This window comes from Vespula pensylvanica, chromosome 3 (genome assembly GCF_014466175.1).
Source record: "Vespula pensylvanica isolate Volc-1 chromosome 3, ASM1446617v1, whole genome shotgun sequence".
Lineage (NCBI taxonomy): Eukaryota > Metazoa > Arthropoda > Insecta > Hymenoptera > Vespidae > Vespula > Vespula pensylvanica.
The window spans coordinates 11,292,915-11,310,259 of record NC_057687.1 but is presented as its reverse complement, the minus strand read 5'-3'; the positions used below and the strand labels follow the sequence as shown (position 1 = coordinate 11,310,259).

Sequence of the window (17,345 nt, the reverse complement as noted above, 5' to 3'; positions counted from 1 at the left end):
AGAGAGTGAGAGAGAGAGGGAAAAAAACAAAACAAAAAAATAATCAAGCAAAAAACCAATAAACTAAAACCGTTCTACCGATCTCGAATAATCGAAGAAGGAAGTATCATCGGTTGTACTCAAGATCGAATTTATCGTATAAGAGATCTTAGCTTTAACTAAGTATATAAGTGATAATAAATAATTAAATAAATAAAAAGGAGGAAAAAAAAAGCAAAAGGAAAAAAAAAGAACGGAGGAAAGCGCGTCGAAGTTAGAAGGACGCGATGAGGCGACTACACGTAGGAGGTTGTTACAGGATCACGTGGACCGAGGCTCGACGTAGCTCGTGGCCGTGGAGAAGGAGATTCTCAGGTCAGTCGGCCTGAGATATGCCAGAATCGGCAACGGCTTCTCCGATAGCAACGGAAACGGCTACGGCACGACATCATCATCATCATCATCATCGTCATCATCATCGGCCGGGTAGCCGGCACTTGCCGATACCGATCGAGACGATAGAACGCCGGGTTTTTGCAACCCGACGTGATCTCTTCGTTCCGGCCACGGTCGATCCTCGTCCAAGTAGGGCTGTACATTGTCCTGACTTGAACGCCTGTTTGATCAATGAGTCGCGTATAGGCCTCGACGAGGTTGACTGTCGTGCCGTCCACTTTGGTTACGCGATTCCTGTGAACGTAGTACCGATAAAGGAGAGTCCTGACTTGGTCGAGCTTGTCCTAGATCATTCGTCGGAGTTGAGTACTAGAACGACGAGTTTTTTATTGAATCATCACCCTCAACTTCGCGAGCAACAGCGCCACCACCACTACCAACAACAACAACAACAACAACAAGATCAGGAAGAACGTGTAGAGGAACAGCATTACCTCAATTATCAGGTCGAAGAGGAATTCTTTAGAATGGCCGCAACGGCGAAACACGATCTCCGTAGAAAATTTCCTACGGAGACTTCGTCGTCCGGTGACGAAGATATAGCAGCTATCGCTAAACAAATAAGTGATCACGCCGAAGCGATATATCAGACATGGAAAAGCCGTGGTTTGGAACCAACGGAGATTTTAAATTGTCACAGTAATGCCACAGCCGCCGACAAGTTCGGCAGTGCCCTTACACCCACCGCCTCGCCCGCTAGTGCCACTGGTAAAACTATCGAGACATTAAACGCAAGCAGCCCCAACTCGGCGGTGGATATTCTCGCTCAGACGCCGAACTTGGACAATGGTAATTTAGAAAAGCTAGTGAACAATTTCGTGGTCGAGGACAAAGCGAGAATAGCCGCTTCTAGCCAAAGATCACCCTCGAAGACTCTGCCTTCTTCCATTCAATTCGCCTTGCAAAAATTTGAAAGAAATTCGACGCAGCAACAACATCAGCAAACTTCGCCGCTTAAGGGCAACGGTTCTATCGGCTCGAGCAACGTAACGAAACAGACCAATAAACAGACTAATTCGTCCCTTCATTCGCCGACCTCGTCTTTCCCTAATAAACCGTCGCAAATAGTCAAGCCTCAAGTTTCGACTAAAGTACCGAGCGCTCATCATCAGGAAGTCTTTCTCGAGACAATCGAGACGACATTTCCGGCAGACCTAACTCCTTCCAAGATCGTACAACAAAAGAGACCGGCCAGTACGGTAATATCCTCTTCTATGAACTCTAACTTAAATTCTGACGGTGCTAGCTCGAACCCAGGCTTAACCACGTGGCCGTTAAAAAATAAATTGAGTGACGGTAAACGATCGAACGATAACAGTCCTACCTCAGGTAGGACCACGCCGACTAGTCCGCAGGATAGTAAAATCACGTCTATTGTGAAAGATTCCAGCAAAAGTTCGGTTCGTGGTCGTTCGAATCGTTTAGTCAGCGACGATGCTTTCCTCGACGAGGTGGCACGAGAAGAGGAGAGATTGATAAACGCATTGAAAACGGGTTCGGTTATAACGGAGGAACCGCCCGAGAGAACAGGCTCTTCTATATTTCAATTAGCCGCACGGCAGAAGCCAGCGATCAAAAAGGAAAAGCCTAAAGTTGAACCGGTCAAGCCAATTATTATTGGACATAATCACGAAGGAATGACCTTGGTACCGACGTCGGCCGCATTGGTTAACAATGTGACATCGTCGGTCCACGCCGGAAACAATACCGAAGGGCCGAGCAAGTCTTTGAGCAAGGACGAGCTCTCGAATATGTCTGTCGTCGATTATGCCAAAGTAAGGTATAGAGCGGCTCAACAAAACTCACCGGGTCAACAAAGACTCGAGGAACAGAAATCGGTTGGTAACGTGGGAACAACGTACAACGCTACGGAACAATTGGTATCGAGCGCTAGGTCAAAGTTCGAGCCAGAATCACGTAAGGATAATAATAAAGAGGGCAACGTTAAGGATGACAGAGACCCTATAACATCTAGATGGGGTCCTAGAATAAATTCACCAAGGCCACGATTGGAACAAGTGCCACATCCCGAACTGACAACTCAACAGAAACAACACATAAGAGCTGCCGCAGCTACGGGTACTGGAAACAATCCGGTTAGACCGTTTCTCACTAGAGGATCCGTCGCTGAACGTGTATTGATCTTCGAGAAATGTCCTAGCGAATTATTGCTTGATAAACGAGGTCCTCGTCCAGCTGGTATCGCAACGTGGAGAACTGGCCACGAGGTTCAGAGCAAGGTTCAGGTAAAGTTTCAATTAAAGAAGATAATTATTAATCGAAAACGAGGAAGATTCTTTCTTTCTTTCTTTCTTTCTTTTTTTTTCTTTTTTCTTTTAATTTCTTTTGTTTTCATTTCTTTCTCCAAGACATAAAACATACTTTTAACACACTTTCGTTCCTTCATCTCTTCGAAAAGAGAAAGAACATGTGTAGACGTATACAAGTTCTGGTTAGATGGTATTAAAGAGAAATGGTTTTACGACACGTTAGAGTTCAAATTTAGATCGGAGTTTAACGAGGGATAATCTACCACGAAAGAATCCAACGCGTAAAAAGGAACAAAGCACCTACTACAAGGATCTTACTGTAAACGCGGTTGCGTTTATGGTAACGTACCCAGAGACTAACATTTAATCCTAAACGTGCACACGTATTTACATACATATATATATTGGATTATTAGCAATTGAATACAGACGACACTTTTTAAGGATTACGGTTTCCCATTAAATCGAATTAATTCGACTCGCTATTTACTCAAAAAATATATAAACGAAGCGTTCTTGAGGGAAGATGAAAAATAGAAAGAAACAATCTTATTTAGTCGAAAATAAGATTGACTGGTCCATTGAAAACTCGTGATCGCAAAGTGCGATAAACTTTCACCAGATGAGTTTTCTCAGAAAGATTCTAATTTCGTCTGTAAAAGGTTAACAAAATACGTGAAAATGAAAGATGGAATTGAAAAAATCGAGATCTCTTTCGAGAATTGTTTCGTGATCGAGAAAGGTAAGGTAGATAGATGCTCTTTCTCTTTCTCTCTATCTCTTTAGTTCTCTCTTTCTCTCTTTCTCTCTTGCACACTCTCATCGTCTTAATTCTCATCGTCTTCTTAGTCGCATATGTATATCGTACGTTTTGGTCGACGTCCAAATTCCTTCTTGGCGACGACGAGGATGTTCCTCGAGCGTTCTCGACTGCTCGTACTTTTTTGTTCGAAAAACGAGTTCAAGATCTTCCAATCATGGAGGTCGTTCATATTCATATTTTCTGCGGCTTTAAAAAAAAAAAAAAAAAAGGGAAAGAAAAAAAAAGAAAGATCAATCTTCTAGATAGACGAATCGATAATTAGTCAATTTCTTGCGCGATCTTACACAGTTTGTATTTTTATCGAATAATACAGATGATTTTAACAAAACTTTCTAAGTAACTTTAATACAATAAAAAAAAAAAAAAAAAAAAAAAGAAAAGAAAAGAAAAGAAAACTATTACCGAGACTTTTTTTTTTTTTAATCGTAAGAAAGTTGTTAAACTTGTAGTTCTACAATATGAAAACGTAAATCGGCTTGAAAAGTCTCGAAAATGTGTAATTGATTATTAATATTCATCTAGGAACTTTTTGGCCCTACTTTGTGTTACTTGCAAATTTTATAACATACTTCTTTTAAATTAACATTATTAAAATAATTTATATCATTTCATATGTTATTAATATTTATTGATTAATATTAAGATTAATGCTTAACAAATAAAAAAAAAAAAAAAGAGAGAGAGAAAGAAGAAAAAATTAGCTTCATAAATTTCTACGTTTACTTTCGTTCGATACAACGAAACACTTTGTCTATACATATGTATTAATCTTCTCATGAATGCGAATCAACGATCGTACGTTACCAGTAAAGCAATTTAATACGATCAACGTTGGATGCACTTAGAACAGGTAGATCATTGTTCAACGAGAACACACAAGCCTAAAAGAGAGCCAGGAAAGAACGTAACGCGTGAGAGATAACGTTTTCTGGCACGTCGTTGACTCTACGTATGTATATATATTCCTCATGGTTTCTTGTTTCTGGCTTTGGTCCAAAACTTCGAAACATCGAAACTTCGAGTTAATCGTAGGATCGATTCCATTTCAAATTCATTGGATTACGGCTCGAGTCTATATTCTTTATTTATTTATTTTTTATTTATATATATATATATATTTTTTTATTTCTTTTAATCATTTAATCTCACATAGCTAGAAATCGAAACAATCTTTGATTCAATAAATAAAATTGAAATCTGTATCATTGGATATCATGTAATCACTATAATCTTGTTATAGGTAAGTCCTACGCATTGTATGTGCGTGTATGTGTATATAATAATAATAATAATAATAATAATAATAATAATAGTAATAATAATAATAATAATAATAATAATAATAATAAACGTTATGATTAAGATAAGACGGATAGAGTCTTATTACATGTCCAATGCGAAGGAGGTTTACTCGTGATTAGGCACGCCTACTATTTAATGTAACTAGGCTGTCCCATCGATCGACATATATATATATATATATATATATATATATATATACATATATATCGTTTTTAGTAGATCCTTTCAGAAAATGAAAGAAGGGTGGGGTGAGAATACTAGAACATAATCCTTGAGATTATTTCGAGAGAGAAAGAGAGAAGGAAAATAGAGTCGTGAAAGGTAAATTTATCAAGTGGAAATAATTTATTTCTTATTGCTTTTAAAGTAGTTAGAAAATTGATTTTACGCTTTTGTTATTTACGAATGTTATAAATCTCGTTTGACGTGACGAAATATAAAGCACGTATAGACATACATACAAAGTAATATTTGTATAATACATAGATATATACGTATGTACTTTGAAAATATGACGATGACGGCAAATTCAAAAACAATCGATCGTTCGTTAGCCGAACTCTGACCATACGACTCCTTATTTGCAATAACGCGTTACTCAATGTTACAACAATGCATTGCGCCGTTTGTCGAAGAGAGGGCTTGGCTCGACGAACGTCATTGTCCGCGAGGATTATTATGTTCTTATAACACTCACATGTATGGAGATAGCGAATAGTGTATAGATATAGAAGAATAGAGTATGAAGCTTTCCTCGAGAAGATTAAACCATAGATGATCTCTAGATCCTGATAAAGAGTTTATATCGAGGTACTTTCATAAGGATTGTTTTCAAAAGGTCAATTTATTTATTTGTTTATTTATCTTTTTATTCATTTTATGAGTAATAACGTAGTAATATTTATTACGAATCGTAAAGGTTTCGTTAATGGTTATTTTCAAAGAAGCTTTTTTCTTATTTTTTCTTATTCGTTTTTTATTTTTATTTATTTATTTATTTATTATTATTTTTTTTTTAAGTAATGATGTAGTAACATTTATCTACTTATTATCGATTGTGATATCTGTTCTTTTCTTTTTTCTTTTTTTTTTTTTTTGTTTTTTTTTTTCTTTTGTTTTTATTCGAGTATGGCTAATAAGAATTGTTTTCACGGAGAAGCTAATATTTTTATTATCATTTTTTTCCTTTTCTCTTTTCGATAAGTGGCAATGTAATAATATTTATTATCGATCGACACGCGCATAAGAACAAGGTATTTGTTTTGACGTATGCGAGTGGGTGTATAGTAGTAGTAGGGACTCGTATAAACGTGGTGAAAGTATCGCCTTGTAGAGTGACTCTCCCAAGCGAAAGAGAGAGAGAGAGAGAGAGAGAGAGAGAGAGAGAGAGAGAGAGAGAGACTGAGAGAGGTAATTAGGCAAGCAATAATATTCAGAGAACTCAACGAAGTTTCGAGTAATTCATAATATAAATTCGTTTCCTTGAAATTTAACCACACATTGAAATTTAAGAAAAAAAAAGAAAAAGAAAAGGAAAGAGAAAAGAAAAAAAGAAAAGAAAAAGATTTAATTATTGTTGAAATGTTGATTATATTAATTAAGAGAAAATTCGTGTTTAGCTAATTCACGTAGAACATTAGTGTGGACTCGGGAAAAGGGTCTCTCCGCTTATAGTTAGTTAGAACGAAATGCCACGGTGAAAGTGTACGAGAGAAAAGTCACAGGCGAGTTCCACGCTTTGAACTTTGAACTGTTTCGCTTAAAACGGGCACAAACTTTTGTCCCGCAACTAGTAAATCTTACGACTAATTTCGTCGATCCTTTCGTAGAAACTGTTTTCTCTTTAGCGCGATAGAAAAACAGGGAGGGAGAGAGAGAGAGAGAGAGAGAGAGAGAGAGAGAGAGAGAGAGAGAGAGAGAGAGAGAGAGAGAGAGGATGAATTAGTTTAGACAGGTCACAGACACAAAAAGGATTAAATCACGTGTGTGTGTGTGTGATTGTTATTTATTGGGTCAGAATTTATTTTTAAACATTTGATCGGTATAATAAAATATCAATAGGTGATACAAGTTACGCAACTCTGAGTGCAATCCGAATACTTTTTATACTGATCATTTATCTTATAAAATATTTATCATTAATTAATAAAAATATTGATAAAACAAATCATTGTGTGTATGTGTGTATGCGTGTCAATCACGTTCTTCTAAATTACTTATTTCTTTTTTTAGATTCATTTGTTTATTTTTTTCTCTCTCCAATCGATCGAAGAAAAAACTCGTTAAGTTAATTTGAAAAGTTTCCTTGCACGTTTATTTTATTTTATTTTTTTTTTTATTTTTCTTTTTTTCGTTCTTTCTCGATGACCAGTAGCAGTTTGTGCCCTGTTCTTAAAGATAGAAAAGGTTCGACCTCCAGAAAAGGCGAAGAACGTAGTAGCTCTCGTACGGTTTAATTAATTTGATCGAGGAAGAAGAATGTTGCTTCGCTCGGGATCACCGTCGTCTTCGTCGTTGTCGTTGTCGTTGTCGTTATCGTTGTCGTTGTAGTCGTCGTAGTTGTTTATATTTGGTAGTAGCTGACTCACTTGGTTTAACTGTGAGCTTTCGTTAGGATTAATGTTGCTTGACGGTGCAGAGAGAAAGAGAGAGAGAGAGAGAGAGAAAGAGAGAGAGAGAAGTAACATAAAGCAAATCCGACATAAAGGATCACGGCCATAATCGTAGAGTAACACACAGGGACGTCGGTCACGCTTCGACTGAATCGTCGAACCGATCTAACGTATATTAAAACGTCGAAAATGGAGATTCGAAGACAAACAAATTTACGTGATATGATAATTTTCGCTAAAAGATTACTCTATCTAACGTTTCGTGTGAGTCATTTTATCGTATACAAAAAAATATTTGTTATACAAAAAATATATAACAGATTGCGATAAATATGTTAAAAACATCATTTATCGTAATCCGTTGGTTTCATACATATATATATATGTGTGTGTATATATATATATATATATATATAAATACATACATACATATAATAAAGTATACAATAAAATATATATATATATATTAATAATAATATTAACAAAAAAGAAGATAAAAGAATATCTGTGATAGATTAAAAATAGTATATTTTGATAAAAATGTTCCATATATTTTTTTCTTTTTTAACAATAATAAGAACAAGAAACAAAAAGAATCTCAAAAAGAAAGACTATTTAATAGAAGTAAATTTTAATCGATATCCAAGGCCAATAATTTATTTATCGACAAATTATCAATGTCCCTTTCTAATTGCTTTGATTTGGCAGTAAAACGTCGTCGATCGATAGGTGCGGTCAAACTCGTAATGTCAATTGGCAGGCTGATCGACGATATCCATGCATACAATGCAATGGACCGTGCCAAAGTTGAGATTACTATATGTGTGTACACACACACACACACACACATAACATACGTATATACATACATAACTATAATAGTAACATTTCTGATTGCATAGCTATCATATCAAAATTATAAAAGCAAGTGGGATCACGTTGAGAATTAAATGATCTTTGGAGATTAACACATTATTATCTTTAATTATTCCATGAAATAAAGACTTAAATTTGACGGTTTCTTAGTGTTCACGTCATTCCATTTAACATAAATTTCACTAAATTAATCTCACTTTCTGTTGCGCTCCCTACCCACTATACTCACGCAAGTTGGTATGTTAATCGGATGACTAACGAGACAAGTTCTTCGTACGAGATAATTTAAAGAGAAAAGAAGAGATATTTAAATCTCTGTCTTGTTACAATAAAATCTCGTTTAAAGATTTCAATTCTCGTGCGAATACAAGCATGAAAGAAAATCAGGTGGTAGATAAGTACATACATATATACATACGTACGTACATACATACATATATATATATATATACATATATATATAAGCACAAATCATATTATCGTTCGATCGAGCCATGATGTAACCGGTCACACGGGACCCTCGAGGTGCGGCAATGCATTAACTGGCATTGTCGGCCTCTTTGCATTCTTCGGATCCTTCTTACAGCATCGCGTAACAGGATGTCGCGTCCTTGCTTCATCGTCGATATAATTACAATGGAATGTCAGTTTCGCAGAGAACCTCGAGATAAAACAAGCACTTTACGACACAGAACACAATCGTGATCCAACGAAATTAAACGATCGTTAAAATTAAACAATCCTTAAAACTAAATTGTGTTTTATCCTTTATACGCGTATAATGTTACTTTAAACGAGAATATTTCTATTTATTTATTTAATCTGCATAATTTTATTATTTCATTAAGAAAAGATTTTTATTGATATTCTATTATACATGCAAGGTTTTTTTTTTAAATACTATCGTACTATATTGTATACGTAGTATATTACTATATATAGTATAGATACTTTATATGTATGATTATACTACACAGTACAAGTAATACTAATAATTGCATTATATAATTTTTATTTAGACAGATAAAAAATAAGGTTACGCAAAGGGTAAACTCAACGACACAAATTTGTTCGTTGTCTCTTATATCTCTATAATAATCCGATATTTTTTCTCAGTTCTTATTTGCTCATCGATCGATCGATTTCTTTTCAGAGTTATGTAAAGGAAAAGACCCAGCAAAAAAGTTTACCACCACATACTACTCTACAGAGGCACGTGAAGGCGAACAGAAATGTTCACATACCTAGGTATATTACTATTACTACTACTACTACTACTACTACTACTACTACTATACTACTATTCTTGGAAAATTTCAAGAAACACTTTAATCATCGACGATGCACTAGATGTTTATGCTTATACGTATATTTCTCTCTGAAGGTTCTACTTCCCTGGCGGCAAACCCACACCTCTTTCTCAACTGGAGGCTACCATTTCGAGAATTACTACGGCGTTTCAAAGTTTGCCAGGTCATCGAGCCTCTCGTGCACAATTTCACTTGATCACGAAGGTTGCTAAAGAACATCTTGAAAGAAAAAGAAAAGAAAAAACAAATACAAACAAAAATAAATAAATAAATAAATGTCTACTAACAATCACTTTTATCCCGTATATTCGTTTCATTAAAATCTTTGATTTCAGGCCTGTGATCTACCCCTTTATTGGAAGGTACCACTTTTCCTTGCCGCTAACAAAGATCAGACCGAACACGTAGAGATGAACACTTTTCTTGAATTTTGGAAGGAGTAAGATATTTTCTTTACGATTACATCAACGATTAAGTGATCAATGTTTTATTATAAAAAAAAAAAAAAAAATCTTGTTTTTTTTCCTTGTATAGATTAACGAGTAGTCACCACGATGCAGCTAGCAAGTTCATTAGAATTACAACGCGTGGTTTAAGAAACAACATATTACCTGAAGATTTGATACCCTTAGTTCAGGACGTTGTTGAAACGCATCCAGGATTAACATTTTTAAAGGAAGCTAAGGAATTTCATTCACGTTATGTTCACACGGTTTGTTAATAATTATGATTTTATATTTCGATAATATTATTTGATATATGACGTGAAACATATTTCTATTTAAAAAATGTATTATTAATATTATTCAGGTAATCGCAAGGATATTTTATTGCGTCAATCGTAGCTGGAGCGGAAAGATTTCGGTAGCTGAATTACGAAGAAGTAATCTTCTAGCTGTAATAGGTGTCCTTGAACACGAAGAAGATATTAATCAGGTGACCGCTTACTTCAGTTACGAACATTTCTACGTGATTTATTGTAAGTTCTGGGAATTGGATCGTGATCATGATCTTTTCATCGATAAAATGGATCTAACGAGACACAATGATAACGGTGAGTCATTTATGCATATATATGCATACGTATAAAGAAGGATTATGACAAAGATGCATTAACTTTGAACGTTTAACATGTGTTACATGTAACAGCATTATCTACGCGAATGATCGAACGAATATTTAGCGGAGCAGTTACGAGAGGTGGTGTCAAAAGTGGGGGTGTAATTCAACAACCAGAAGATAAGATGAGTTATACAGAATTTGTATGGTTTCTTCTCAGCGAAGAGGATAAAAATCATCCGACAGCTATCGAGTATTGGTTTAGGTATAAAATTATTGTCAATTTCTTATTTTCATATTTTATCGTCAAGAAATATCAATAAATGTATATGTACTCTTTACATGTATTTGAAATAGATGTATGGATCTTGATGGAGATGGTTATTTGTCCATGTTTGAATTGGAATATTTCTATGAGGAACAGTTGCATCGTATGGAAGGTATAGGACTCGAAACTTTACCCTTCGAAGATTGTCTCTGTCAGGTATATTTTAATATTTTTTTTATCTCAAATATATATATATATATATATATATTTGATATATGTGTACTTGTATATTGAAATAGAAAATATTAATGTAAAAAAAAAAAATTCGTATATTAATTAGTTAAATTATTATTATTTATTTTTTTTTTTTTTTTATGTTAGATGTTAGACATGATTCATCCAGCAACACCAGGAAAGATCTCATTAAGCGATCTAAAGAAATGTAAAATGACGTCGATCTTTTTTGATACCTTCTTCAATCTAGAAAAATATCTCGACCATGAACAGAGAGATCCATTTGCTTCGGCACGAGATGGTCACGAGGTAATAATTATTGTTTTATAATATCAGGATCATATACTTGTGAATAAATATACATAAACGGATTGGATACGATTAATAAAATTTTATGAAAATTTTAGATGTCCGATTGGGATCGATTTGCGGCAGAAGAATATGAATTATTGGTTGCCGAAGAAAGTGGTAATGACCAAAAGGAGCAAACGTAAGTACTTCGTTTTTAATGTAAAGAAATGATTTTTGATTATAACTTTGATATAAATTAAATTATATTTTTGGGAGAAATTATTAAAAATTTGTTCATAAATTTTAAACGACGTTTTATAATCCAAAATATGTATACTTATATGTTATTTAAACAAAAAAAAAAAAAAAAAAAAAAAGAAGAAGAAGAAGAACTTTACAAAAGGTTTACATTATTACATTAGAATAATTGTAGCTTTTTCTTGAGTGCAATTTCTATGGGAAAAATGATTTTCATAGTCGTTGAATTTTTGCTCATCCTTTATGGCATGCAACAACTCTCAAATTAGATTAGTTTGTTAATCAGAAGGATCTAACATAGTATTATCCGTTTTTTCCCCCCTTTCTATTATAATTGTAAATTGTAATGACATTGGTGCGATATATGCGTTTATTGCAGGCTGTGTGATGATGAAACGTAACCATCATCTACAGCTGAGTAAGTAAATACCACAGTTGCATGCACCCGTAAAAAGATGCACGTTGGCTGATACATACAAATATAGATAACGGATTAAAAGATATATTAATCTGCTTCTTTATATACGCATGAGTTTTTAAAAAAATATTTTTCTTTTTCACAATTCAAATGAAGCTGCATTATGATCAAATAACAGTTTTTTTCCTATTTATGTTCATGATGTATACTTTATTTTTTGCGCCTTGTAAACATTTTTATAAAAAGATATATTGATGTACTACATATATTCACATATTGTACAAAGATTGATTCAAAAGTTTAGTAGATTTATATTACGAATCGATTACTCTTTTTCGAGACTTTTTAGGCGTATTATCTTTCTTTTTCTTTCTTTTTTTTTTTTTTTTTCAAATTGTAAAACGGCAAATCACTAGCTTGTAAAACTATAAGCATAAAAAGAATCAAAAAAGAGTAATATATTTTTTAAATTATTTAAAAAGCTTTGACTCCTATATATATATATATATTATTTAAAATGCGTGGCTCATTATTGTTAAACAAAACTTATAAATTTATTGCTTTCATCCGTACGAAAATAATGTAATGCTATGTTTAGTATGATATAACCAGTAATAGTTTATCTTATATTTAACAACATTAATAGTATCTGACAAAGTAATTGTTTATTTCACAGATCATACGATTCGACGTCAGAAGATACATTTTCGCCAAATCTCGATATCCTAGTTGGCGAACCAGTGGATGTTATTTCTCAGGGTACAGATGTTTTGTCAAAAACTCATAATGACAATCTGTCGTCATCCGTTGTTCGTGACCAGTCAAAAAATCAACATTATGACAGTGGTGATAGTGACGATTATGCCGATAGCGACAGTTAGATTGATTCTATGTGAATCTCCTTGCACCGAAATGGGAAGGATGAGAAGCGATGGTTGTGTGCATTTGCAATTTGTTTTTTTTTTTTTTTAATTTTTTTTTAATCTTTTTTTTTTTTTTTTTTTTGTTTTTTTTTTCTTGTTTAAATGAACGAATTAAGAAAGAGCAATAGAAACTATAAGCTGTGTTTATATACACACACATACACACATATATGCACATATACATATATATTATTCTGTTGAGTAGTAAATGAGAGAAGGACGGACACAACCTGAAACCTTGTTTACAAGGTTAATACCAGAAAATGAAATATTAGCCAAAAATAATAACTTTAGTATGACATTACGCCGTATACGCGATGGTAATTGATGTAATAGAGATGTGTCATCTTAAACACACAAACGATCGCAGTATTAATGAACACGAAATAATTCTCAGTGTGTCTGTGGATTATTTGATCGTGTCGTGTAGTGAGAGTGCAAGTTTATAAGTTGAGAAAATTACCGAGTCATGTATCAATTCGGTGGGTGTAATTAAATAGATGACGCTCATTCCAATGTGCAATAAAAAAAAAAATAAAATAAAAAGTAAAAAAAAAAATAAATAAATAAATAAATAAATAAATCATATTAGAAACTTCGTCGATTTACACGATATAAATAATTATTTAATTTACATAAGACATATTTAAGCTGAATTACCCTTAATCACAAATTTTATATCGAGTGCTAGTAATTTATATCACATGCTAATAATATTCATTCATTGTATATAGACACACACTTTCTCGTTGTGTCCCATAACACCGAATTGATTCACAACTTCAAAAAGGATAATTAAATTTGGTCGTTGCTTGGCCATGTGATACATATTATTGTTCAACGTGCAGAACATACTTTGTGTACTTCAGGTTGTAAATAGATGCAAAAAAATTATTGATTTTAATTTTTTACTTATCGTGGAGAGACAATTTTAAATGTGCAGAATTTTTCCAATTGCTGCAGTCTATATACTCTTTTACAGATTTATTGTTTTGAATAGTGCTTAATTTGCTAGTACTATTGTATTTGATTATTTCATTTAATTCTTTTCATCGCTTTTTGTAAAATATTTATCGAACTTTCTATATAGTTAATATAAATAAATATATAAAGGATGATTAATTATTTGAAAAAAGAAAAAAAAAAAAAAAAAAAGAGAGAAAGAAAAAAAACATTTATATTTGAATTAATATATCAATTATTTTTTGAGGACTGCATTAATCGGAAATGATTTACAAGAAAAAATATTGTTGTCATCAAATGATATTGGCAACTCTCTCTCTTGCCATTTATTATCATATAAAACATTGAAAACCCTTCGTAACAATTAATATTTATATATATCCTGATTATATAAAAAAAAATTGAATATTTATAAAGGGTATCTCTCCTTTTATATCGATTTGATTTTATTAGAACAATGTAATGTTTCAGCGTTCAAGAGGAGGAAGGAATTATTTTCCTATCAATTTTAACATTTTCTTCTATATATTCCAGAATTATATATTATCATATCACACAAAATCGTTATTTATAAAATAACATCCTTATAAAAAATATAATGTATTTTAGAATTTAAACACAAAAGAAGATGATAAATTATGATAGGAATAAATATGTGACACGAATAAGTAGCAAGATATTCGTGAAGTAATCGAATCTTTTTACTTATAATAAAGATCATATCTGTAACAAGAGATATCAGAACGGATTTCACAAAAAAATAATGTAATCATTTATAATAATCACTTCTTCAATTGTTCGAAAAAACATGCTTAAAAAAATTTAACAATTTATTTCTAACACTAATGTATCATTATTTAATTTATAAGTGAAGACAAAGCTTATTACCTTCCTCCACAAATAGCGTCATGAAATGCAATAGACAAGTGTGCATCTGTTGCAGCAAAATATATTTGTTAATATTTTTTGTTTTTTTTTATTCTTTTTTTTTCATAGAATTCTTTATGAAATAATTATTTTATCTGCTTTATAAAATCAAAGATCATCATATAGAGTTTAGAAATATTTTTAAATTGTATATTTCATCTGATTTGGATTATGCTACCCTGTTGCATTGAACAAATGACTTTATCTGTAACTTTTTGAATCTTTTTCTACTTATTCGTATATATCTACTTTTTATGAGAGCAAATTGTTTTCCTATGAAACATATCATATTTATTAAATCGTGAAGATTTACATTCACACTCTATTGTATTACATGTAATAAATAGATGATTATTTGTGAAATGCTCGAATAGGGTAGTATTTTTACTTCATATTTTTATCTTTTACATACACACACACACACGCACGCACGCACGCACGCACGCACGCACGCGGATGCCGTGTTGTTCAAGAAAAAATTACTATATTTCATAGTATTGCTGCAAGAAGATGAATAAGCCAAAGATGTGACACGTTTCGCTTAACTCGAACATTAAGAATGGAAAGTTATTTTCTCATAAGTATTTCGTACACGTAAAGTAGAACATTGTAAGTACGAATCATACATTGATGTCATTTTCTTCCTGCTCAAAGATCTGTTGTCATTTAATTCTAGGTGAAAGATAGAAAGACACACCTACAGACTTATGATGAAAATGTCTTCTGAAAAAAAAATAAATAAATAAATAAAAAATAAAAAATAAAGATCGACAAAAACTGGATGTAAGCTATATTTTTAGTAACAATTAAAAGAGAAAAAGGAGTTGAAAATCTCAAAGTTTCAAATATAAAACTTCCGTGAAAGTCATTGCGTCAAAAGTATTTTTAGTACAGTTTTTAAATATAAAGTATTTTGCCATAGGAGACCAAGGTATTCCATAGTTTGCGTTACAAAGACTGCAGGATTGTACATATTACTTTTGTCTCCAAGTATACTTTAATTAATTACGTAAAATGTTACTCTAGTCCACGTGTGTGCTGCAATTTATATATCTTTGTGGCACATGTCAATATAATAATCTTAAGATGTATTATATTATTTGTTTTAAACCAAACGGAGCTAAATTATGCAAAATGAATTGTATGTAAAGTTCTGTATTGTTAATAGAATTTTATGTAGGATATGTAAGGGCAGTACTTCAATACCAATAGTTGATAGATGTGACTTTTATTGTTCTTGTTAATTATGTACCTGTTACTCTGTTATTCTCTATTTACATGAGTTAATTATATCCAAATTTATTTACAACATTTCTCATTACTATATTATATATTTTTATCAACTACTGGCATGACACTGTCCGTTATAATTCTATTTTACATGGCTCTCATATAAGGTATAAGAAAATTCTAGTGATTTCTTTTTTCTTTTTTTTTTTTTTTTTTCTTTTTTATTCACGTTGTAAGAATGCTTTGTATATTTTACGAACTTATTTTACAAAGGTCAGCACCTTATGTAGAATTTATTTGATCTATTTGGTGCTTCCCTGTTATGCAGAAATACCATCTGCAAAGGGAGTTGCTTTTGTTGACTATCCAAAGATATAACTATATCAAGTTTGTTTAATTACATCTTTTATAAGTCGTTATGGTTTTTATTATATATATATATATGTATATATATATATATATATATATATATATATGTATGTATACTATCTATGCATATTTCTCTATATGTCACCCTTTTAACATCATGTTCAAATTAAGTTACTGTTGAGAAGAAAGAGTCGTCGAAAAAAACGTCATAAATTATATATATGTTTACATTTGACAATACTCTTTATTGTTATATTCATTCATTATTCTAATGGTAGGTTTATTCTCTGTTCTAATATGAAATATTTACACTGTGCTATGGATTTATGTTTCCATGATAATGCGCTGCAGAAGATAGTCAATTTATCCCTTCGTTACTCGCATCAGGTATATTCTATATATAATAGACTCTCATATTTATAACATTCTATCGATTGAAACTACGTATCTGCCTTTCAATATCTCTCAGTAACATTCCACGTGTTTTTTAAGCTCTAGTTAGAAAATAATTAACACACTTGGGTCAACAAGACGTTACTGCAAAAAATGTAATAATTGAATGTACTGCTATCATTTGATAAATATTTATAAAAGCTTTGTAAAATCATTAAAAACATGTATATTAAAATGATATCCTATACGAGTAACGGAAGGTTAATAATAAAAAAAAAAAAAAGAAAGAAAAAAAACAATAACGATTCATTGGCATAACCCAAAGTTGAAATTCACACGCGTGATTAGAAGCCTCGATCATAAACTTATGTTTAACATTTATTT

The 17,345-nt window shown here is 32.3% G+C and overlaps 1 protein-coding gene and 1 long non-coding RNA gene across 3 annotated transcripts; one reads left to right on the top strand and one right to left on the bottom strand.

The window, feature by feature from the left end:
- Positions 1–18: 18 nt before the first annotated feature.
- Positions 19–13,632, top strand: LOC122627934. Of its 2 annotated transcripts, XM_043809600.1 has the most exons (12): positions 19–2,681; positions 9,472–9,566; positions 9,703–9,832; positions 9,964–10,067; positions 10,163–10,340; positions 10,439–10,682; positions 10,778–10,952; positions 11,045–11,171; positions 11,337–11,498; positions 11,597–11,679; positions 12,118–12,156; positions 12,833–12,972. In XM_043809600.1, the coding sequence occupies exons 1-11, from the start codon at positions 372–374 to the stop codon at positions 12,137–12,139; spliced, it is 3,630 nt and encodes a 1,209-aa protein (XP_043665535.1). In that variant the 5' UTR covers positions 19–371; the 3' UTR covers positions 12,140–12,156; positions 12,833–12,972. The 2 variants fall into 2 exon arrangements, with proteins under 2 accessions (XP_043665535.1, XP_043665534.1); XM_043809599.1 differs by lacking the exon at positions 12,118–12,156 and having other exon boundaries at positions 12,833–13,632.
- On the bottom strand, positions 3,329–4,785 carry LOC122627943. Its single transcript, XR_006326952.1, has 2 exons — positions 4,333–4,785; positions 3,329–3,714 (listed from the first exon to the last, which is right to left on the bottom strand). It is a non-coding gene; the product is annotated as an uncharacterized LOC122627943 (long non-coding RNA).
- Positions 13,633–17,345: the final 3,713 nt, after the last annotated feature.